Genomic DNA, 23,600 nt, shown 5'->3' with positions numbered 1-23,600 from the left:
TGCTGTATGGGAACGGTGATAAATGAGCCTAAAGCCTCATCTCCCATGGCAGGAGACTGACGGCTTCCAAAAGAACAGGGGGGAAGCAGGGAGATTTGCCAGTAAATTGGAAGAGAGCAACATCAGCTTCGTAGGACTCTGCTGCTGTGCTCCAAACAGCCTAGGCAACCTGGGCTGTAAATCTTCATCAGAGACCTTAGAGGTGGAAGTGACACAGGAGTTGGGTTGACAGCCTGTGTTTTCTTTACCTGGCTGCTTGGCTCCCTCAGCTGCGTGGGTGTTTGCCTTTAATCTGGAAGGGGCCAGATGTGGGCAGAAGCAGCGAGCACCCCACGCCTTCGCACCCACCACAAGTGTACAGTGGCCTGGTGCCCTGCTAAACGCCGATGCTCCCGGGTTAGGCTGTCCTGCTTTGGCCCGCTGTGATCTTTCTGATGCATTTCCAGCCCCCGGTCTGCTAATTCCTTCCAGTCCATTTTCTCCTCCACGTTCTTCTGCCTCCTCTCCCTCTTTCATGGTCTCTGTCATCCCACCGTAGTCTTTGGTGAGGGAGAGGAGGCAGAAGGGCTAGCATCTCCATGGAAGCTCATCATGGGGCTGGGCTGTGCTCCCTTGATCTCTGGTCAAAATGCAAGCTAAGACTTTCAAAGCTGCCTGAAAAGACCTGGGTACCTAGTTCTTCTTTGCTTCATTCCCTCAGGCTAGCAGAAGGGGCTTAAACCCCTCACAAAGGTAGCTTTGATATCCCAAAATCTCTTCTCTTGAAGGAATCATCCCACGCTGGGCAAGTGAAACAACCTCTCTGCAGGTCCTGATCCTTTCAGTCCCCAAACTGAGAGCACCCTCTCAGCATTAGAGTGCTCCTCTAAAGGATGTCCTAGATATTCCTGTTAGAGCTGCTTCAGGTGACACTTCGTGGTGGAAACAATAGCCAGGACCCACTGCGTGGGTGATGCCCATTTTCCTCTAAGTATCTGACCTCTGACTTTCAGGCCGTCTCTTTTCAGTGCTGCAGCCCTGGAGGATGCCAAACATTACTCCTTGGCAGTTCACACTTATGTGTGATCCAGGTGAGTGGGTTGGTGCTGCCATGGGACCAGCTTGGACAGAGACAGCTGGATCCCAGCCGTGGCTCAGGCCTGCATATGGTGGGCACCGTAGCCCTACCACATCAGGGGCAAAGCCCCAGCGGTTGAGTCCCTAATGCAGCTGTAGCAGCCCTGGTATTTTACAAGGTGCGTGAGAGAGAAAGTCACTAAAGGTGGCTGATCAAAAAAGCAGCTAGTCAGGAGGTGATGCTGAGCCATGTCTGGGTTGAGTTCCTGGTCGCTCACATTACAGCTTAACTGTTCCTGTCCACTGGGGATCCAGAGCCATCTCTGAAGGAAGGTGCCTACAAGCAGCTTTGAAGGAAATGACCAAGCTTCTCATAACAGCGCTGTGAGAAGGTGAGCATGTCTTTCACATAGCAGAGCGGGCTGATCCCTTGAGAAGCCACGGACACCCAAAGATGCCTCTACAGCTGCCCTGGAGAACAGTCTGAGCCCCATAGCTGTTGGTGAGGCCAGCTAGGGGTTACACTCCTTCCATCATTGCTCTCTAAAAAGACATAATCACTAGAGCTAGAAGAATAATTCAAAGGGAGCCTGACTATATTTCCAAGGCTGGACTAGTTAGCTGGCATGGGGAGTCTTCAGTGTCAGCCATGGATCATGCATGACTTTTCTCCAATGACTAGCACACATAGAGAGTCTTGCTTTCTTGTGCCCATCAACTCCTGTGTGGCACTAAATCCTTCAGCAAGGCTGGTGCTTGCTGGGTTGATGGACAACAGGGAGGCAATAGATCAAAACCTGTTTGCTGAACCCAGAAAGACTTCAGAAGACCCCAAAACCTCATGTCCAAGTCATCAACTGAGACTCTGCTCCCTTCACAGAGCTCTCCATCACCTTCTCCAACAACTTGCTTTCTCCAAAACTGGCCTGAATGAAGAAAGCAACCTCTCACTCTGGCAGCTCCCATCCTTTGCCTGCCAGGGCTGAAACACCAGAAGGATTTCCAGCAATCCAGCAATTGACTGGCCCGCTTACTGGTTAGTAACTACTACTCACTACACATGCCAAGGGGTTTGTACTCGTGCTGAGTGTATACACAGAGCTCCAGATGAGACGATACACCAGCATTTACACTTCCAAGGAAAGGCTTTTGCTTTGAATCACGCCACTCACATAGCAGTTCGTTTGCATGATAAGAAAGCAATAAATTTTCTGTTTCTGTTAATGTTTTTTTGCTTACTGTAATAGGATCATACTCTACCATCAAAGATGTTAGACGAATTAGTAGTAATGATAATACCAAATGTGAAAATGTATGTCAACGTGCATTGCCATGAAAGCATAAATCCCTTTGCATGACTTGTGTCACAGGCTCTTCAGACCCATAGGGAAGTTACGCACACATCAGAGGAGCCTCAGGAGCTCCCAGAGGGCCATCCTTCCTACCAGCAGTTGCTGCAGCATGACTGAGATGGCCTAACTTTGCAAGCTGAGTTGATCTGATTGCACGTCCAGTGCCTGAAATGCCACAGGCACGCAAGCTGCTCTGCAGTTTGCAAAGCAGTCCGTGTGATCGTGGCCATAATCATAATTTGCTTAGCTCCCCTTGGCCCAAGAAACGCTCCTAACACTGTGAAAAGCTGTTTACAGAAACCACTTCCTTCATTACAAGGCAAGAAATTTGGCAACTGCTTCCCAGCGCACAACAACCCTACCCCAGAGCAAAGTAGGGATGAAGTCTGCATCCAATTAAAACTGGAAGGGGGCATTAAACAATTAGCACATAATTACTTGACTTGGGCTAGCATCAAGACTCTGGGGAGGAGCTGGCCAGTGCCAGGGAATCTTTAGTGCCTGTACCCAACAGGGACTTCAGCTGGAGGCATCTCAGACAGAATGCTGCTTTACCCCCCAGCATCACCATAACGGCTGAGCTCAGGGCTAGTGAATCGACAGGAATTTCTCCCTGAAGCATCGGGAAAAATCTTCTCCAATTGAAATGCCAATGCTTGAGATTAAATATAGCCAAGATGTGCAGCGGGTAAAATGTTAACCCTGACAAAAGGCAGTTATTCATTCTTACAAGCCCCAGTGCCTTGATCTATGTTTTACCACTTTTAGGAAAGACAGCAGCTCCAAGAATCTTCCAGCATCTCATTACATCTAATTACCTGAGAGTCCACAAACACTTCTGTATGTGCTTAATTTTCAGCAACTGACAAGTACATTGAGATGCACAAGAAAATTTGCGTGCTTTAGGTTAAGGCACTTAACATACACGTGCACGCAACAGCGGCTTGCTTCTTGCTCCCACCTGCTTTCACCTAAACCAGGTGAATGCCTCTTGTATCTCAAGAAATGTGCATGACCAGAGCAAGCTGCTCTGCCTTGTACCTATCACATCAGCTCTTCAAGACTGCCCACGTACCACCACCTCTCCTCCCTGCTCGTGTTGGGAGAAGAGGAGGAAGGAAATGGTGGTAACAGATCTGCCACAGACTTACTTCTTAGGCTTGCCCGCTGCATTCTCAGCCACGTGGTATCCAGGCTTGCACTTGTAGCGACAGACCGAGCCTACGTCATGGTTTCCTTGCAGGCACCGCGGGACCAGGAGCTTGGCATTGGCCACGGTGGGAGGCGCGTCACACTCCAGCTTGCAGTAAGCTTCAGGCAGCGACCAGAGACCATCCTCCAGGCAGGTCAGCCACTGGTTTGTTCCTGATCCCAAAAGAGAAGCAGTGTGTTGGGGTTACAGCTGACCTGGGGATGGATTCCTGCTAAGGGAAGCTCAGAGCAACCAGCAAAAGTCCTCTTGTTAGGGTGGATGCTGGTGCCAAGGGAGACAACAAATACGAAGACCATGGACTCCACTGCATGCTTGGTCAGGCTGGGGTAGAAATCCCTTGAGTGCAGACAGAAGTAGGGAAGGGACAACTTCTAGGGCATGGAGAAAGGATCTTGGTTCTGCAAATCTCCCCAAAACCTTCCCTTAAACTTCCCCTCTCTGGTGATGCCTCAGGATAGACTTCAGTGGGCTGGGATCTTTCGTGTATGACACCTACCTGTCGTATTTAGCTCAGCCCATCTGCATTCTCCCCAGGTGCTTTTTGCAGCTTGTCCTTACCTACCCTTACAAGCTGTCATACTCTGTGCTACGTGTGCAGTGCAAGATGGGAGGTGTTAGGAGGACAGACGTGGGAACCTTAACTGGTGTGACTGGGAATTCAAACCACCCATTACTAAAGCCCTTTGTTGAGTATTACAGCCCAACTCTGTTGTTCCTCTAGAGAAAAGGGGTTTGTTAGACCCAGCTAATGGGTGGCCGAAACTGCACAGCTCTGGGTGCCTGCGGTAAGTGTCCGGGGCTGCGTCACCCACATGGTGGGGATGATGGATGGTTCTTCTGTGAGTTCCCCCGCACGGCTCGGCAGCCTTGGCTGAGCACCACCAGCCATCGTGTCAGCTGCTGCAAGTCACCCAGGGCGCTCCACCAGGGGACCCCTTCCCACCAAGGGAGCCCATGGCAAACCTCCTGTTGACTTCAGCGGGGACAAGAGGTGGCTGTGAGTGAAACATCAGATTAAAGCCCTGCCCTCAGCTGACCCACCCAAGGCAACGGGCCTCGGTTTGTGCAGAATTTGGGCTGTCGAGTCGTTCTTTGCACGCTACACTTTGATCAGCTCATGCTGGGGATCTGCTGGCGTCTTCCCTGTCATGAAATGAGACCTTAATTCCCTTCAGTTTTTGCTCCTTAGATGTAACTTTAAAAAAAATAATAAATGATTTTCATACGTTTCAGCTATAAACGTCTCTGTAAAATAGGGCACCCATTAAAATGATTTGTTGTATGTGATTGTTCAGAGCAAAGGCGCTGGTGGAAACTCACATAAAGTCTCAACGCTTGAAGCTGTCAAGGCAATTACCCCCAAAATCCCATCCAGCTCAGCCTCGTATAGACAGGAACAGTAGCTCTCTTTCTCCGACTTCGCTTAAAAACATTCCTGCGGCTATTGATGGAGTCGGCAGAATGAAAGCCAGGCCATGGCGTGTCTGAGGGGCTGCTGTGTGTCTGGGTGGTGAACATCTCCCACACTGCTCTGCAGCTGTGGCCATCAGTCTCTACGGCTTTATAGAGCCCCAGGCCGCCTGAACCACAGGCTTTCCCACAGCCACCAGGCGCCGAGCCACTTTGGGCTCTCTGAAGTCCTCTCTGTCTGTCCGCCTGCACACTTCTTGCCTCTCTCATCCCCATAATGCTGGAGGCTGCCAGACCTCACCAGCTACCAGGAGAAGACATCCCTACACCCTGAGGTGGACAGAGAAGGGCTGCTAGCCAGGGGATGGGAGTCAGAGGGAGTATTCTCATGGTATGGTGTCCCCATTCAAGGGGAATGGATGCCCACCATTTCAGAAGGTCTCTCAAGAGCCCACCTGGCTGGCAGAAGCCCAGATAACCAGGAAATTCAAATTTGCAATGCTCTGTTTGAACAGCTTGGGACAGGCATGTAGAGGTGGCACCAAAAAGGGATTTAAATCCCTCAGCACTCCAAACTGTACCTTGAAGCTTGGCTGGGTGGATGCAGGAGAAGGAGCATCTCCTCAGGTAGGTAGTCCCCTTGGGGCAGGAGAAGTCAGCGTAGTACACGTGGGACTGGTCAGGGACACCGCAGTCAACAGGGTCACAACTCACAGATCTGTCCCACCGCCCTGAGCTGCACGTCATCACCAGCTCCTGCTGTGGAGAAAGCAAGGCTCTGTCAGACCCCTGCGAGTGAGCTTTAACCTACTGGTTTGCCACCACAGCAGGAAGGGCTGACCCAGGTCTCAGGACAAAGAGAGCTTTCCCCCATTTTTCCTCCCCCAAGGTGCCCTTGCTCCCCACTCTGGACACCGACTCACAAAGCCCCTGCCTGTTCACAGGGTGACATTTGGGGTGCGAAAGCCATGAATGGCCCCTGGGGTAACCTACAAGCCACCTGCACAAGAGACCTTCTAATGCTTGGTCTGTAACTGTCTGCCTCCAGAAAACCTTAGCTGCATGCACGCTGTCTGAGCAGTGCCAGAGCACATTAAGGGAAGAAGGAAAAACCCTTCAAGACAGACTACACATTGCTGACCTACATGTTATTCCCAGCTCTCTGAGCTGCAGTTTTCTCCCCTACAAGATCAAGTCTTACTTCAGCCATTGATGGGCAGCTCTCCTGTTGATTGTTTTTCCCTAAATGCCCTGAATCTCTCATGCCTCAGCCCACAGACCTCACTGAAATCAGAGGTTCATACAACCTCATTTACAAATCCTAATTACGCAGCCCTTCTTACACAGCTGGGGGACTGTGTGAGAACCTGACCCCCAGTGATCCCACCACTGAACATGACCAATATGTGCCACAGACTTCATCAAAACAGAGCGGTGGATGACGGTGGGCCATGAGCAACCTGGTCTTATAAAAGATGTCCCTGCCCATGGCAAGGGAGTTGAACTACATGATCTTTGAAGGTCCCTTCCAACCCAAACCAGTCTATGATTTCTGCTTCCAGCCCACTAACCCCAGCCCAGCAGTTCTCAGACAGGGGCTGCAGACCAAAGAGGTGTCTTTCAACTGTTCCTGATGTCCCTTCACTGGCCAAGTACAACCACACTGCACATACAGTCAAACTGTCCTCCCAGCCAACACATTTTGATTGAACCTGGACATGATGGCTCTGAAGGACATCACTAAATCTGAGTCTGGTACTCTCAGGTGCATGGCAGGATCATGGTGCAGATGGATCAGGTGGAGAGGATGCTCAGGGGACAGGCTCTGTGCTTTTTTCCCAAAATACCTCACGATGAGTAGGGTCACACAGCCAAACCAGTAACATCACTCAGGGGCTGCAGGCAGGGCACCTGCAAGCTGCCATCTGCTCTGACAGCCAGAAGTTTCCCATCTCACTGCCAAACACAGGAAAACTGTCACCCGGAGCAGATTTATTTTGTGCGGTTTCATTTCAGAGGAGAATGGGAACATTTTATTTTCCTTGGGCATACCGTGGCCTACGGAACCATGAGGCTGCGTAATTAATAACCTCTCTGGTGACGAGGCACCAAGCGGTGCATCCCCAGCTGCCCCGTTGCACTTTCCAGCGCCCACCTCTCCTTCAGCAAGCACCGATGGCTGCAGCACAGCAAACCTGCCTGCCAGGCATCACAAGCACTTGCAGCTCTCCGAGGAAAGGTCCACCCTGCTGACATGGCCTAACTCACCTCCATCTGTCTCCACCCTGTGTGAGTTCATGCTCTCTCTCGGGCTGGTGCAGGGACCGGAGATTCCTGTTCCCCTCTCCAGGAACAGCCTAAGGATGGGACACGCTGTGCCCATGACCCTGCCAAGGTCACTGCCAAGACCTGAGGCAGATCAGCTCCCAAGGACACATCAGTCCCAGGTCTCCTCAGTCAACAGCTAAGAGCCGTGCTGGCTTGTGGCTTTTATGAGGCATTCCCAGCCCTCTGGAAAGCAGGATGAACTCTTTCATGGTGACCTCTGTGCTGCTGCGCTGGTGGTGGCAGCGTTATTGCAATGCAACACAGAGGAAGAAAAGCTCTCATCGCTGTCGGATGCCTCTAAATATAGTCGCTCTGCAGTGACTTCATTTTTTCCTGAGCCACTAACTTCAGCTTTGAGAGAGAAAACATCCCAGGGATGTTTAACCCTCCCAGCAATGCCCATCCAGAGAACAGAAATGTCTACCTCTCCCTCTGCGCGAGCACATCACCTTGGCTTGGGATGTCCCCTGCAGCGGCTTTTCACCTGGCAGAGCTGTGGTCTGCAGGCAGTGCTGGGCTGGGGCAGCTAGAAGGACTGCAGCGAGGGAAGGAGAGGGGTCCCCAGACCAGGACCACCAGCCACCGGCACAGAGGTCTGGCACCAGAGCCTCCATTGGGCTGAGGCACGTTGAAAAAGCAGCAAAGAGGTTGGGGATAGAGGAACAAGGTGTCCTGGGGTCACTCCAACCACCTCAGGGTGGTTAAACTATTCTTCACTAGCACTCGGTCCAACGGGCCTTGAGGTCACCCGCACCATGAGGTCCACTCACCTGCGTGGAGCCCAGGCTCTTCCCATTGCCAGAGCGGAGGACGAAGCCCTTTTCACAAGTGACGGCGCACGTCATGTGCCTCGGGCCATTAGAGGTGCAGTTGAGGGTGGCAGCATGAGCAAGCAGCGGCCGCGTGCAGCTTCCCGATCCCTCACAGGCTCCGTGGACACAACTATGGAGGAGAAGAGGGAAGGGATCAGCCAGCAGGTCCCAGGGCTTCTGCAGCAAGGAGGGCCTTTGTCTGGGTGGCACCTGTGTGGGATGCTCAGTGGGTCACAGATGCCTACAGAGACGCACACCTATCCCTCAGCCCTACCTTCTTCCAAGCTCGAAGTCTCCTGATGATGATGCCAGGAGTAAAGCTATAAACAGCAGTCATCATTGCACCTTCCTGAGAGCGCTGCAGCTTCTCCAGCAGCAAGGCAGTCTCTACCACATGACAATTTCTCATCTCCAACATGCTCAAATCATACTGGACACCAGATAACTTGTGGCAAGAGAGGACCTGAAACTGTGCTCTGCGGTGCCATAGGGGTACCATTAGACTTACGTGTGGTTGCAGCCACTGATGTGTCCTCCCATATATACTCTGCTCACATACGTGTCTCAGACGCAAGCATGTGGGGACAGGCAGTGGACAGCAAGAGATCCGCACTTTCCAAAGGCAACAAAGCCCAGACAATAACATTGGGTGTTTCTCCTTCCTGGTAATTTTTGAATCCACACCTCAATTTCAGTCAGCCTTAGCACAGAATAAGACAAGATTTGCAGCAACAGGTGGTCAGGAAGAAAAGATGAAGAGGCCTTTTTAAAGCCTCTGCTGGTAGAAGGGTGATAGGTATGTCAAACCCTGTATTAGGCATCAGAGAATCCACAGAGGATTCTCCAACTGCAGTGAGTTGAGGCTTAGCTGGAGAAGAAACCTCTGCAGATACCAGGGAACCACCCATGAGATGTTCTTCAAATGACACGCAGTTCCCCCCAGAACTGGCAGTAGAGTTGCTTGAGCTTTGTGTCCACACAGCCTGTGGTGGAAGGGAGAAGCTGAACATGCTGCAGCTGTCTCTTCCACCCCACTCTAGTCACCTTCCCATTCCACTTTCATAGAATCATAGAATGGTTTGGGCTCGAAGGAAGCTTAAAGATCATCTAGTTCCAACCCCCCTGCCACAGGCAAGGACGCATTTCCACTAGACCAGGTTGATTTGATGGTCTTCAACAGCTCTGCTCTTCCCACAGGCTTATGCAGCATTTCAAGCCTGTGCATGTTGACACCAGGCTCTCTGGGATCAAGACCATCTCAGCACACACCTGTCCACCTCTAGAGACTCACTTGTGGACAACAAGGTGAGATGCAGCTACAAGGAGGAATTAGCCTCCCCCTGTGCACTACCTCAGGTTACAAGAGGTCCCAGAAAAGCTTGCAATGTATCACCTGTCCCTTGGAAATAAACAGCCCCCCCCCGATACTGCAGCAGCTTCCCACCAAGGACCAGCCATTAGGTACTGACTGAAGGGTCTGGAGGGTATGACCTACAAGGAACAGCTGAGGGAGCTGGGGTTGTTTAGCCTGGAGAAGAGGAGGCTCAGAGGTGACCTTAGTGCAGTCTACAACTACCTGAAGGGAGGTTGTAGTGAAGTGGGAGTTGGCCTCTTCTCCCAGGCAACTAGCGATAGGACAAGAGGACACAGCCTCAAGCTTGGCCAGGGGAGGTTCAGGTTGGACATTAGGAAGCATTTCTTCTCAGCAAGGGTCATTAGCCATTGGAAGGGGCTGCCCAGGGAGGTGGTGGAGTCACCATCTCTGGAGGTGTTTAAGGAAAGCCTGGACATGGCACTTAGTGCCATGGTGTAGTTGCCATGGTGGTGTCAGGGCAATGGTTGGACTCGATGATCTCAGAGGTCTCTTCCAACCTGATTGATTCTGTGATTCTGTAATTAAGCATCACAAATAATCCCATAGCGAAGAGGAGCGCCAGCCAGAGGGCTATGGTCTCCATCAATGAAATGCAGCCAGCAAATTAATTACCAGGGGTGGAATGGGGCCAAGACCCAGGGCTGACACAACAGCTCCCACAAGAATACGCCCTGGTTATCTGGCAGTCAGGCTTCACCTTTTCCCAAGTGGTATCAGTACAAAAAACCAACAGTGGCCCTCCTGAAGCAGGGGCAGAGGTGCTGCAGCTTCAGGTGGTAACTGGGGAGAGAAGGGAAGGAGGTGCACCCAAACACATCCCCTCTGCTCCCTGCTTTGCACGGGGCTGCCGACAGCTTTTGTGCCTCTGCGGGGAGGCAGAGGCAGCCTTTGCCTCTTGCGTTCGCTCAACCTCTCCAGCCAAGGATGCACGGCTAGAAATCCCACAGACGACACACACAAAACTCAGTGCCGACACGGACGTTAAGGGAACGCAATGTGCTGTTAACTCTGGACAAGTCCACCGAGCCAAAGACACAGTGGAAACCTGCGGGCCACAGCCCTGAAAGAGCCGGTGGGCACAGGAGGGGACCCACAAAGGAGAACAAGAAGAAAGGGGCTGTTTTTTCAGCGCAGACCTGTTTATGAAGTGAGAAATGGTTTCAGGGCAGCTGCTGCAAATTCTTTCACTAGCTTATATTTCCATTTGCTTCCTTTTTAAAGAATTTGTTTTATGAGCACAGCGTTTGTCAGGTCATTAGCTTCTGAGGGCATCTGGTACCAATTGTAGCCCTCTCCCCTCCCCTCCCGCAGTCACCTTCTCTGGGCGGTTGCTTTACTCCCTGCCTGTACCCTCGCACGCACACATGCTCCCGTCCCCGACACCACCTCCCCATGACGGAGCTGCTGACCTAAACCTCCTCGTGCACGTGTGAAATGGGCTAGCTTCTCCTCTTTCCAGCCTTACTCTTGCCTCCCATCCCCTTCCCACCAGTCAAGGACACGTGAGGAGCTGCAGCACCCCTCTTACCATGGTGCTTGATGCTGCATCAACATACCACAGCAAGAAAGTCCTTACCCCCATGCACATGGAGATTATCCAGCCAAGTCACAGAATGGTTTGGGTTGGAAGGGACCTTAAAGATCATCTAGTTCCAAGCCCCCTGCCACAGGCAGGGACACCTTTCCACTAGAAGTCACAGCCCACATGTTGGGAAGCAGGGCTGGGAGATGAGTGAGGAGTTCACCAAGCAGCTGTAGTCTACAGGGAAGCTAGGTGGCCACATCAGGACTCCAAGACACCTAACTTTATCTGTTCATGAAGTTGTGTTGAGTTACGGAGCGTGCAGTCATCGCAGCACTGGTTTGGAGAGGGTGGTGGCACCTCTGGACACACATCCAGCCAGGCCAAGTGCTCGGCTGGAGCAGCTCTGCTGGTGCTGCTGGAGTGACGGCACGTTGTCTGGGGCAGCCTTGGCAGCTGGGACAACACTGTTATTTAATAACAAGCAACAAAGTACTGATCCTTTTGAGTACTACCAGGCGCATTTTGGTTTTCCACCAGTTCAGAAACATAACCAGAGACATTGGTATAAAATAGACTGAGATATCAGCAAGTTTCTTACTGTACTATTATATATGCAAAATGTTATATAGATTAGTTATACATATGGGATTGATAATTATAGGTCATAATACCAAAATCCTTCTCTTTATACACACCACATGTATATACTCATGCACGCATTCTTTATGTGCATGTAGATATATTTTAGAAATAATTAGCTTTCTCTTTGCCCCAAGAGATGACTAACTTATCACCGTTTTCTCTGTGACTAACACCATCCCTATCCCACAAATACCCACTAGGTTTCATTTTGGAAATGATCCAAGACCTACTGACTCAAGTTCTGAGAAGCTGTCCTCATCCTACATGTAGCTTTGAAGTCTGGTGCTGCTATTACAGCCCTGAAGAGGGGCTCACGTCACTGGAAGCTGTCTGATTTTCTCAAATGTATCAGTAAGCTTAAAAAAAAAAAAATATATATATATATATGTATATCATCTCTACCTATAAACTTTGCCTTGGTGGCTTCCTTTATCATTATCAGCATCATGATGACTGCCACTGCAATACTCTGGGCCAGGACACCCTTGAGTGTGATGCTGGACAAGTGCAGGACAACAACAAAAAAAAAAGCCATGTGGCCTGGCCCAATTGTGATCCACGTGCCTTACCAGGGTTCAGGTAATACGATGGAATAAATCACTGCTCCCAGCTGCTGGAACACCCTAACGAAGGCTGGATGAGGAAATGGAGTAGTTAGCCCAGTTCTGATCTCAGCATGAAGGAGCTCTTTCTCCTTTTGATGATAAATGAAATTCCTGTATCGCAGCTGCAAACTCCTGACATTTGGCCATTTCTGATTCAGGCCATACAAGACGTAGGATGAGCCAATATAATTATTTTTTTTCTGCATGAAGCATCAAAAAAAAAATTTCCATTTTTATCCCAGCATCTTTTGAAGCTCGAACTAATGATTTGTCAACAATATTGTTACAAAATACTAAGGTTTTTCTCCTAACTTGTTCCACGTCAGCACCAGCCTGCATGATTTTCTCGGCTCACTGAGTCTCATAACTCATATATCAAAAAAAGTTTCAGAACAGGAAATTTGTGAAGTTCTGCCTAGTGATGGCCCTAACTGCCCTGGAATGATGAGAGCTTTGTTCTGAAAGGGAACTAATTCTATAAACTTTTCCTTTGGGATCCTTCATCTTTCTAGAATAAAAGCAGGAGACAACTGCCAGCAATGGAGCACATTGAGCCACTGGTGACAATGCTGGTAGGGAGAAGTCGTTTTGTTGTGACAAACCCCAAATTCTGAAAAGCTGAAATTTCGCATTTTACAGCAATTATTTCACAGAACCCAGAAAATACTGATGGATTTACCCAAGTCAAGCTAAGCCAAGCCAAATACAGTGCAGCTGACTAAAGTCTAATAAATCATCCATAAATTGCTGTAGTATCTATCCAAGCTTTCAACCCAGAGATTGCTGCTAAAACAGCCCTTATCATCAAGCTCCAACTCTAACAGGGGAAAATTATTATAAGAAGTTCATCTCGTGGTGCAAATTTTTGGGGAGAGGGGGTTATAGAAGATGTTGATGGAAAGGTAAAAGCTTCAGCCAAATCTCTTGAAGTTAAAAGTAGTCACTGCACGTACTCTGGTGGAGTCTGGATTGTAACACTGAACATCAGTGAGATAAAAGATGTTTACCCCAATGTGGTCTAGCAAAAGAGAATAGCTAGGAAATGAGAAAAGGTGTTTTGGAAATACTTGGGAATTTCTCCCTTCAGGCATGTTTCTCGTGAAGGGGAAAGGTCTCGATTTTCCAGTAAATCTGATGGCAACCATCCTTGTGGGAGCAAGCTACGTGTACAGACCCAACGGTGGTGACGCTTCTTGATTACGATCTTCATTGAGGTTGCCACCTCAAGAAAAGATGTTTGCTTCTGTACGTGACTCCCAAAGAAACTTGCCAAAAAATAACATCCCTGTGAGTCATCCACTGTCATCTACCTCACAGACAGAGAAAAGGCAACAGTAAGATGTCAAATGACCTGTTGGCCCCTCTGTAGCCATAGTGGCAAAGGAAGAAAAAGAAGCAAGAGCGGATCAATCTTAATTATTTCCAGACAGTTCCTTTCCTTCATTTTTTGTTGCTTGCTACACTAAAATAAATTTATAGAAGCACAGAAAGTGAAGCTGAAGGGGATGTCAAGTGTGGTCTAGTCAGCTTCCCAACCTGAGGCCGGACCATACCTTCATTACTCCTGAGAGGAGTCTGCCCAACTCCTTCCTGAAGGCAGATGGCCCACCTGCCCATGATGGGCAGCACGCAGGTAGGATTTATCTGCCAGGCTGCGTGCCTTCCTGGCACCAGAGCCCAAATCCCTCCCAGCGATTATGCGAGCACAGGGAAATGGAGAAAGCCTGCCCTTGTCAGAGCAGTCTGGGGCTCGCTGCACTCTTGGCTGCCCCGGGTGGAAGCTGTTGCAGACACCCTACGTCATCTACTTGCACTTGACCAGAAGCCTCTGACCTTCCATGGAGACGTGACAACTTCAGTGCAGTTATTGAGGCCCAAGTAACAGCACCAGACACCCGTTATCATTTATATTAGTCCATCTAATACCATACAAATTCATCTGTTTGTCCATCCATCATCTATTTCTCCATGCATCCATGACTATATACGTTCATTTGCCTGCCAGACAAACACCATATGCACACCACATTTCCTAACTGGAGGTTCAGCCAACAAATACCTATTGCGTTCCTCAGGAACGCATATTCAGCTATCCCAAAGATCACCTTTACCCACATCTGACCCCCACAGCAACATGCTGCACCTTATTTCTGCCACCTCCTCTCTTGTCCAGAGGAATTAGCTTCTGACCCACAGCCATCGCCAAGAAGGACGTAGAAATAGTGGAGGGATTTCAAAAGGGAGCTGAAAGCAGAAGCCATAGCTAGACTGCAAGACTTACGCTACGAGATTTAAGGAGGAAAAAATATTTATCATGACAGAGAGGAGATAGTGAGAGGATGTGATCACTCTATGCAGACACATATACACAGAGAAGTCATCTGCTGGCAGGAGACATTTAGAACTTTCTGACAAGGATGGAGTGAAAGCAGCAACTTTCATCTTGAAATCAGAGGCAACTTCTCAGCAGAGAGGGTTATGGGATATAAGGATAGCTCAGCAGGGGATATGGTGGACTCATCACCTCCTGCGGCCTGTAACATGAGATAAGAGAGCCTTCTGAAGGACATGTTTAATCCAGTTTCTGCGAAAAATGCTAGTGCCTGTATGTGACACTAGGGAAGGAAGTGCAGAATGGTGCAGGATGGCTACAGTGGTACACTGAGGGCTCTGCAGGCAGGTCTTGGGGCCTCCCAGTGCTGGTTCCCTTCTTCACTGGGCATGGAAGGACACAATGTCCATACTGGTAAGAGAATAAAGGAATCTAGATCAAGCTTCAGGGTTTCACTGGGAGCTGTACTGGGGTCAGGAAGGAAATGGGCTTTGTGTTGAAGTTCACCTTCCCTTGATGCATCAGAGGTTGGCCATGCTTAGAGCAAGTTTATCAAATTGAGTGGCCCTTTCCATGAGGTGACACCAAGCACCCTGTTTCTAAGCTGTTGAGCTGCTGTGGTTGACTCAAGATCAAACTGGTGAAAAAATTGTGTTGGTAGATATTTTTTCTAGGTGAGACTGGCTAGTCTCAGGGAAATGCAGAAGATACCTTGATCATCCTAAAAAAAAGCCCACATAAAGCATTAAATTGAAGAAGGTGACTAGGTTGCAGAGAGCAAATGGAATGGGGCAGCCCAAGAAAATGGTCCCTGTGCCTCCAAGGGTTTCCCTTGCCACCTTCCAGCTGGACAGTAAAGCCACCGGTTGAAGTGAATGATCAGGTCCTACAGTACAGCCTTGGCCACCACTGCCCATCAGCTAGTCAGGGACCCACAAGAGAAGCACCACAGGTCAACAGGCTTTGCTGCCAGAGAAGAGGCCCCTTGATAGGTCTCAAGGGAAGAGCCAAAGGCTGAGGTGAGCCCATGCCCTAGGAAACGTGGTGATCAGCATCCTAGGCTTGGTTCTCAAGAGTCTTTTTTCCTCCAGGCCAAGAAGAGAGGTTGTGCGTGGTGCAGTACAGACACAACCTGCTCTGATGGGCCTCACGCTGCACTTGGGAGAGGCAGGGAGCAGACATCAAGGCAATGCATGCTGTCCTCACAGCAGACAACTCTCAATGCCAGCTGCACTGCGCATGCAAGCAGAGCCTGAACAGACACTAGCTGGAAGGACAGAGTGGGGATGGAGGTACATCTTGACCCGAGCATGTCTCAAGCCCATCGGGGGTGACCTTGAGACCCCAACATAAGCATCCATCCACCTTGTCCGTGGTTCCTGACCATGGGGCACCCAAGGCCAGCGCGAAGGAAAGGAAACACCAGCATCTCCACCCAGGGTCCCCACAAATTTTCACACCAGCACAGACACAGTTCATAAATTGACCCTGCATAAATTTAGCACCTGGAAGAAAGCAAATAAACCCAATGAAACCTGCTTGGGAAATGGCCCTCTTCTCGTCGCTAAATGAAATTTAACAATTGAAAATATGTAAACAACCTTCTCCCTCCATCTGATTTTCTCTCCCTGACACCTATTTTCCTTTCCATAAAAGGAATCCAGACCAGACTGCCCTTGATGCATTAAACCCACTTTTTGGGGAGCAGAAGAGGGCACTCACACAGGAAATAAACACACAATGCAGATCACGTTTTGTAGCACCTTTCCTGTTAACTCGCCAAGGCATTTCCCAGCATATGCTAACAGAAAATAAAACACTAAAAATAAAACTAAGCTAAAAATAAACATGAGAGGAAATGAACAACGTTCCCCTGCTTCAGTATATAGCATGTACCAAGGAAAACAGGAGGGACTGGGGCTCGGGTTTAAAATACAAAGAAAAGGATGAAAGCTGGAGAGTTTGAGTTCCCTGGGTGGAAACTTGCTAAAAGTCTGATTTCTGCTTGACCTTGTAAGGTTGTGATTGGGTACAGAAAGCAAAGACCAGCCCTGAGCTGCTGGCAGAGATGGTGGAGAGGGGCTCCTGGTGCTGGTAGCGAGGTGGGGACACCACACTGCTTTGGTCTGCAAGTGCTTTTCCAACCTTCAGTGCCTCAACTGGGTCCGAAAGGAGGAGGCAACTCTTCTTCAAAGCAAGGATGGACTTTTCTAGTGTCAAACTCCCGCTGCATCCTGACCTGGAGATGGCTGCATTTCATCAGCCAAAAGATGATCTCTTTGCTTTCCCCAGCCTGCAAGGCACTTTGAGATCCTTCAAGATGAAAGATGCTACAGAAATACCAAGCTGTCATATATTTATTATTTTGGCAACAAGCATTTTTAGACTGAAGTCAGGAAACGTCATTTCTCTGTTGTTTTTGTTACTGTCCCTGGCGACCAAGCTGGTGAAGGGTCTGGAGGGTCTGACCTATGAGGAACGGCTGAGGGAGCTGGGATTGTTTAGCCTGGAGAAGAGGAGGCTCAGAGATGACCTTAGTGCAGTCTACAACTACCTGAAGGGAGGTTGTAGTGAAGTGGGAGTCGGCCTCTTCTCCCAGGCAACTAGCAATAGGACAAGAGGACACAGCCTCAAGCTTGGCCAGGGGAGGTTCAGGTTGGACATTAGGAAGCATTTCTTCTCAGCAAGGGTCATTAGCCATTGGAAGGGGCTGCCCAGGGAGGTGGTGGAGTCCCCATCTCTGGAGGGGTTTAAGAAAAGACTGGACATGGCACTTAGTGCCATGGTCTAGTTGACATGGTGGTGTCAGGGCAATGGTTGGACGCGATGATCCCAGAGGGCTCTTCCAACCTGACTGATTTTGTGATTTCAGGAGAGCTCTCGCATGCACGTACTGTCTATGTGAGGCTGGGTGCGTGCAACGGTCATTTCAATTCTTCACAGGAATAACACAGATCTTCTGTGATCTTTCACAGTCAACTGTCTCTAAACCTCTTAAGATTTTATATTCCTGGATTTTTATAGGGGATTTTTTTTCCCCCAGACCCCACCTGCCTTATATGAAATAGATTATTAGCCCTTAAAAATAGAAATATTGCTGTACATTACTTTTGGAGATTAAATAGATTTTGAAAATATAATAAGGGGGGGCTACTTGGATATTTCCTGACTTAACAGAGGCAGATCCTTTATTATTAGTGAGGCTACTGGAGGCTGTAAGCCTAACCCCCCTCTAAATATTCAAGCCTTTTGTCCAGAAAAGCAATACTAGATGATCTTTAAGGTCCCTTCCAACCCAAACCACTCTATGATTCTATGATAATACTATAAAATAGCATTTCCTACTCTGAAAACTTTGGAGATCTGATTTACTGTGAGTGTTCGCTCAGGGCACATGTGTAACCTGCAATTCAGCACACCGCAGCTAAGCCAAGGCCACCGGGAGCCCACGGGACGGCAGAGAGAGGATGAGGAGACGTGAGGAGCCTGCTGGGTCCTGCCATGCCAACGCAAAGGGGACAGCACGCAGCTCTGGGCACTTTGGCGATACAGGAACTGGCTCGTGCTTCAGCCATAACGTGACTTTTAAGAGAAAAACATCTCTTTTCCTCTCTATTTGTCCCTATATGAGCTTCTCCCCATCCACAGGCGATGCTCAGCTGCGTCCGGTCAGTCTGTTCCTCCTTGCAGTCACTTCTAAGGGGGAGGGGAGATCTCTCAAGCAATGAGAGTGCAAAATTATTTTAAAGCATGAGAAAATGTAATTGAAAAACCACATCAGTTGGCTAGGGCCTTAAGAAGCATGTGTGTACATAGCTGTAACGGCTACCAGGAGGAAACGGACTGCATTTCGGGTGGACGCTGATCCTTTAATGTAAGGCTGAGGATAATATTTATATGCTCACTCACTGAGATTTATGTTTCTATATAAATTACACGTGCTCTTAAAGAAAAAAAAAAAGTAAAAAGCAACTGCAGGATATTCATGGCTTCCAGAACTCTACATAAATCAATTGTACCATGATCCCACAAGCTTTTAGACAAACACATACACGCTCACTCGTTATCGGGGATGTTCGTCCATCCAGGGCCATCAACAGAAGGCAAATGACAGTAGCAGTGATGCCATGACCCTGGCCAAAGCTGCTAGGGGCCAGCTGCTACTGTTGTTGCTATCGCCACGTTATGTTGGGGCAGCCTGAGACTTGGTGAGGAGCCTGGGATGGACGATGGAGGAGGAGGAGGAGAGCTTCGTCCCCACCTCCCGCAGCATGGGGAAGACTGGAATGGATGGAGATGGAGCCTGTGAAGAACATGCTGAAGCAGCCAACATTTCAGCTTCAGCAGCAACCTTCAGCAATAACTCCTTAGCAGAGGGAGCTTGGTTTTCACACCAGGGCACAGTCCTTTAACACGGTTCTGTGCAGATGCACAGGCCACGCACAAAATCTATTTTCCTGCCTTCCTTCCCCCACAGTGAGCTAAGCAAACCAAGACTCATTACACTGCATTTTCCAGTAACACCTCAAAAGCCACCCGAGAACAGTCACAAAACACTCAGTGAGTAGATAAAAACTCCAGAACTGAAGTACAAAGCCCCAGATGAGGGAGGTACTCTGGGTGCCCGTTGGGAAGTGCCCCGAGGAGACCATACCTGTAGTGCTGATGGCCACGTCCCTCCTCGTGTTGCAGGAGGCAAGTGGTGGGGTTGGAGGAGCCAGGCTGAGCTGAGGTCCGCAAGGCCACGGCTGCAATGCCCACGAGAGGGGAGGAGAAGTTGAGCAGCACCGAAGCAGCCTGGTGGGACGAGTTGTCCTGGCCATGGGTCACGTTGATGACAAGCGGGTTGTGCTGGCATGACAGCTCATACGTCCCTGCAAGACAGGGCATGAGCTCAGCTCCAGGGATATTGTCTCTGCTTTTGATTTACCTCTTCTGCTCCCCCACACATCCCAACAGACCAGCTTGGGAAGCAGAAAATGCTTCAAGGGGGAACAGGGGACACCAGCATCCAACTCAATGAGAGACAGCAGCAATGGTGGGGGCTCCTGGTGTACCTGCCGGGACAGCACAGACTGGTGCCACAGCCCATAGGTTGCTCACCTAAAGAGTGGTTCAGCCCATCTACGTTGCTCAGCTGGACAGTGACCCTCGACTTGCGCTGGTTGCTTGGGATGGTGCCGTCGGAGGCCAGGAAGACCAGGAGGGAGGTGGGCACTGCAGGTCTCTCAAAGCATACCTGGGCAGGAGGGCAAGAGAGACCCTGAGAGCATGCATACCAAATACAGCCTTTCTGATCCCATTATGCAAGAGGAAGAGAAAGAGGGAATGTGGAGGGAGAGCAGGAGCAGGGTAAGGGGTCAGAGACTGCAGATGTGCAGGGAGGAAATGGATGGGAAGAGAGAGAGCAGGGAAGGAAGGGTTCAGGAACAGAGTCCTTTCCCTCCTAATTCCCTTCGCACTTTCACTAGACTTCCCCACATGTATCAGTCCCACGTTGCCATAAATTTATGGCATCTTCCCAGCTTCCACATTTGCTGCTCTTAAAATTGAGCATCACCTGATCGAGACCTGGATAACCCCTTTTCTGCCCTCCCTTCACCAGGCTCCGACTCCCACCCTGCCTGGTGCCGGCCGGGCAAGCGAGGCACCCAGATAGCAGAGCTGCCAGCCCTGCCACCAAAATATTTCCATTTAAAACAAAACAAAACAGAGAACTGCCCCAGTACCTGGAGTGACTGTAAACTGTCTGTCAGCCAACACGCGGAAAGATTTGTGGGAAGGAGTCCTGCCTGCTAGGAGAGCCGACAGCTCCCCACTTGTCTACATCCCCGAAGGCTACAGGAGGCAGCCGGGAAACTCCCAGCATCAGTCATGGCAGGGCAGATGTTCTTGGGAAGTAAGAGGATAGAAATGTTTTTCTCCCCCACCCTGGTTCCCCCCACCCAGTGCCGAGATGTGTTTTGATCAAGAGCCACCCTACGGAGTGTTTTTGTTGAGGGAGCCCAGAAATGCAAGGCAAAGGTGTGTCTGGGAGGAGGACAAGTCGTGGCTGGACAGGCACAGCCCAAGGAGCAGACCACTGCAGCGGAGGGGACAACCACCCGATTTGTGATGGCAGCCCAGCCTCGGGGCGGTTCATGCCACACCAGGCATTGCTCACGCATGGGAGGAGAAAGCCTTGGGCTTCTGCCCGGGGCTTCCACCCCACAGGGAGGTACTCAGCAGCAAACACCCCACGAGCAAGTCCCCACCACTGCCTACATGCTCCCCTTGGCCAGGGCTTGCTCTCAAGGAGGGAACCAGGAGGCTGAAGCTGCCCTCCCTTTTTTTTTTTTTGTTTGGTGTATCCCTGCTGTCTCCTCACCTGAGCACAGAAGCTGGTGAGAAAAGTAGGGGAAAAAAGGAAAGAAAGAAAGGAGGAAAGACGAGCCAGCAGTGCTTGCAGCCTGCTCCAAGGAGCCCCCCAGGACAGAGCTGGGAAGCCCCAAGGAGCTGGCTGACTTGAACCCAGCCACCCACTGCCCGCTCCTCCAAGCGTGGTTCCTCAGGGGAGGAGAGATGGTTGGAGAAGTCAGGCAAGGCTTTCCCTGGTCTACACAGCTTAGGGTGGAGGGTTTAGTCTTCCCCTTCCTACAGTGCATCTACTGTGAAGGACACTGGCCCCAAGTTAGACCAACAGCAGCTGACTTGACTAACATCCCCATTATTATTTTTTAATATGTATTACATGCCCAGCAACAGGAGGCTATCTTCATAAATTTTTCTCCGTCCCTCTCCCCCTATCTGTTTAATTTCCTGCATATTACACACCCTGACTTGCTTACAAGTGATTTTCATTTCTCTCCTCGTCAGATGTGTTAGAAACTAAGAACAAAGCACGGCCAGAGATCTGCAAATCATAACTATTGCCATCTGCAGACAGACCCACGGTGCGTGGTAGATGCTTCGTTAGGTGGCAGAGACACACACACCTTTCGCCCCCAGCCCACTTACAGCATGTGGTGCTGAGGGACATGGGTTAGTGGTGGGCTGGGCAGTGCTGGGTTAACGGTTAGACTCGATCTTAAAGGTCCTTCCCAACCAAAACAATTCTACGACTCTATGACCCAGCCTTTCCCTTGCTCGTTGGTGCCACCTCTTGAGAAACGCTGTAGGAAGCGATTCCTACCACCCGATGAGTTTTGTGGTGTGGCTCTAACCCGGGTGACACAGGTGCAACAGCTCTAAAATGGCCACAGGAGCTGGTGGCCACAAAACAACACCATGCACACATGGGTACGCATGTGCATGAACAGCACCGTTCGTGTCCCAGCAGGCGCGTGTACCAGGCAGATTGTCAACAAGAAGCTGTCTTTCCTAACCCAATATGTTACCAATCAGGCAAACTCTATTAAAAAAAAAAAAAAAAGAAAAAAGAAAAAGGGCATATTTATTACTAGTCCATAAATAATTTTATGGGTGGAAAATAATAGCACTCCTAAAGAGAGCACGGAGAACCAGTAATGAAAGTCTTTACTATAAACATCTATAGAGGAAGAGAACTGACCACAAGCTCCAATAAAACTGGAACACGTTTTAACCCCTGGTGAGAAGTGGAAAGTAAGCTTTCATCTAGGTAGGGCAGAGGAGGAGATCGCTGCTTTCTCGCTAGCAAAGGAAGAAAGGAGGCACATTTGTCATGGCTGGAGACTGGAGCTGGAAAGTAGGTTGTGAGCACACGGACGAGGAAGAAAGGGGGGGAAAAAAAAGCTGTTAAAGGAAGTTCTTTGGAGAGACAGAGGACCTCAGAGGTAACAGCAGTGTTTATTGACTCAGGTTTGATGATTCATCAAGTTGTCTGAGCGTCTTGGGAAGAGGTCCTCTGTAGACAACCTGGAGCAAAGCAGGGCAAGGTGCCCCTCGAACTGCTGAGGAAGCAGCACGCCAGAGCCCAGCTTTCCAGTAACACCAGGCAACAGCCACGAAACCTCTAAACTGTGTCTGTGGTCAGAAAATCAACGCTGTAAAAATCACGTTGGCCTAACCCTCAGCTCTCCTCTGTCCTGCTCCTCAAACAGAGGTCAAACCTCTCAAACAGAGGTTGGACCCTCCGGGTGCCCTCTCAAAGGCAGCCCCCAGCTGTGGAGGCAGCCCCTGAGCCCCCATTGGGCTGCAGGACCAACATCTTGGGCACAGAAGTGCCTCCTTTGGAGGAGGACCTACATGCCACAGCTGATTTCTGTGGGCTCAGGGTGCTCAGCAGCAACCTGGAGTGCTCAGGACCCCTCAGGATGACAGAGTATACCCAGTTACCCTCTGTTGCTCTTCACAGCCCCAGGGAACAAAGGCAAGTAGGACTTTAAACACAGCTTGTGCCCACCCTTTGCGGGTGTAACGGCACAGCTTGAGCACAGGGAATAGTCAGGAGCAAGTTGTTTCTCAGCCTCAACACATTTCTGTGGGCTTCTGGTTTTGGGCACAGCCCTTCTCCTGGCAATCTGCCCCAGGACGGGTTTACTATTCGCAGTGGGAATGGGGCAACTACATAAGACCCAGCCACAGGCATTTGGGATTTGCAAAGAGTTCAGTAGGATATAAAGTCCTTTCTGAGCAGTTTTTAAGACTGCTGTAGCTCCTACAGGAGAGAAAAGGATGAGTCTATGTCACCAAAGGGCTGGGGCAAAGACAAGCAAATCCTTCTGTGCCTGACCACACATCCTCACTTACCTTGAGCCAAACTCCCTCATCACCCAAGGGCATCCTCTCCTCATCTGGATCCTGAGCATTGTCTTGACTGGGAATGCAGGGGAACCAAGCAGTCAGGGAAAGGTCCTTTGGCACATCGTGAAGGTAGGATTTACACACCTGAAAGGAGAGATTTATTTTAACCCAGAAAGAAGCAAGGAAAGTGAGAGAAAGAAACAGCACCTACAAAACCTCAAGGAAGACTCGACAAAAATTGAGAAGG

General features: G+C 49.9%; 1 protein-coding gene across 1 annotated transcript in view; it reads right to left on the bottom strand.

The window, feature by feature from the left end:
• The window catches only part of PAPPA2 (pappalysin 2), a 93,584-nt gene that overhangs the window by 25,392 nt on the left and 44,592 nt on the right, over positions 1–23,600 (bottom strand). The window contains exons 11-16 of the mRNA XM_068416771.1: positions 23,360–23,497; positions 19,754–19,889; positions 19,305–19,524; positions 8,130–8,301; positions 5,613–5,790; positions 3,560–3,773 (exon numbers count right to left, since the gene is read on the bottom strand). Of these exons, the coding sequence (XP_068272872.1) occupies positions 3,560–3,773; positions 5,613–5,790; positions 8,130–8,301; positions 19,305–19,524; positions 19,754–19,889; positions 23,360–23,497 (1,058 nt within the window). The remainder of the gene's footprint in view (positions 1–3,559; positions 3,774–5,612; positions 5,791–8,129; positions 8,302–19,304; positions 19,525–19,753; positions 19,890–23,359; positions 23,498–23,600) is intronic.

Source organism: Nyctibius grandis, chromosome 21, assembly GCF_013368605.1.
Source record: "Nyctibius grandis isolate bNycGra1 chromosome 21, bNycGra1.pri, whole genome shotgun sequence".
NCBI lineage: Eukaryota > Metazoa > Chordata > Aves > Nyctibiiformes > Nyctibiidae > Nyctibius > Nyctibius grandis.
Note: the sequence above shows the minus strand (reverse complement) of the source record. Positions and strands in the feature narration are given on the sequence as shown.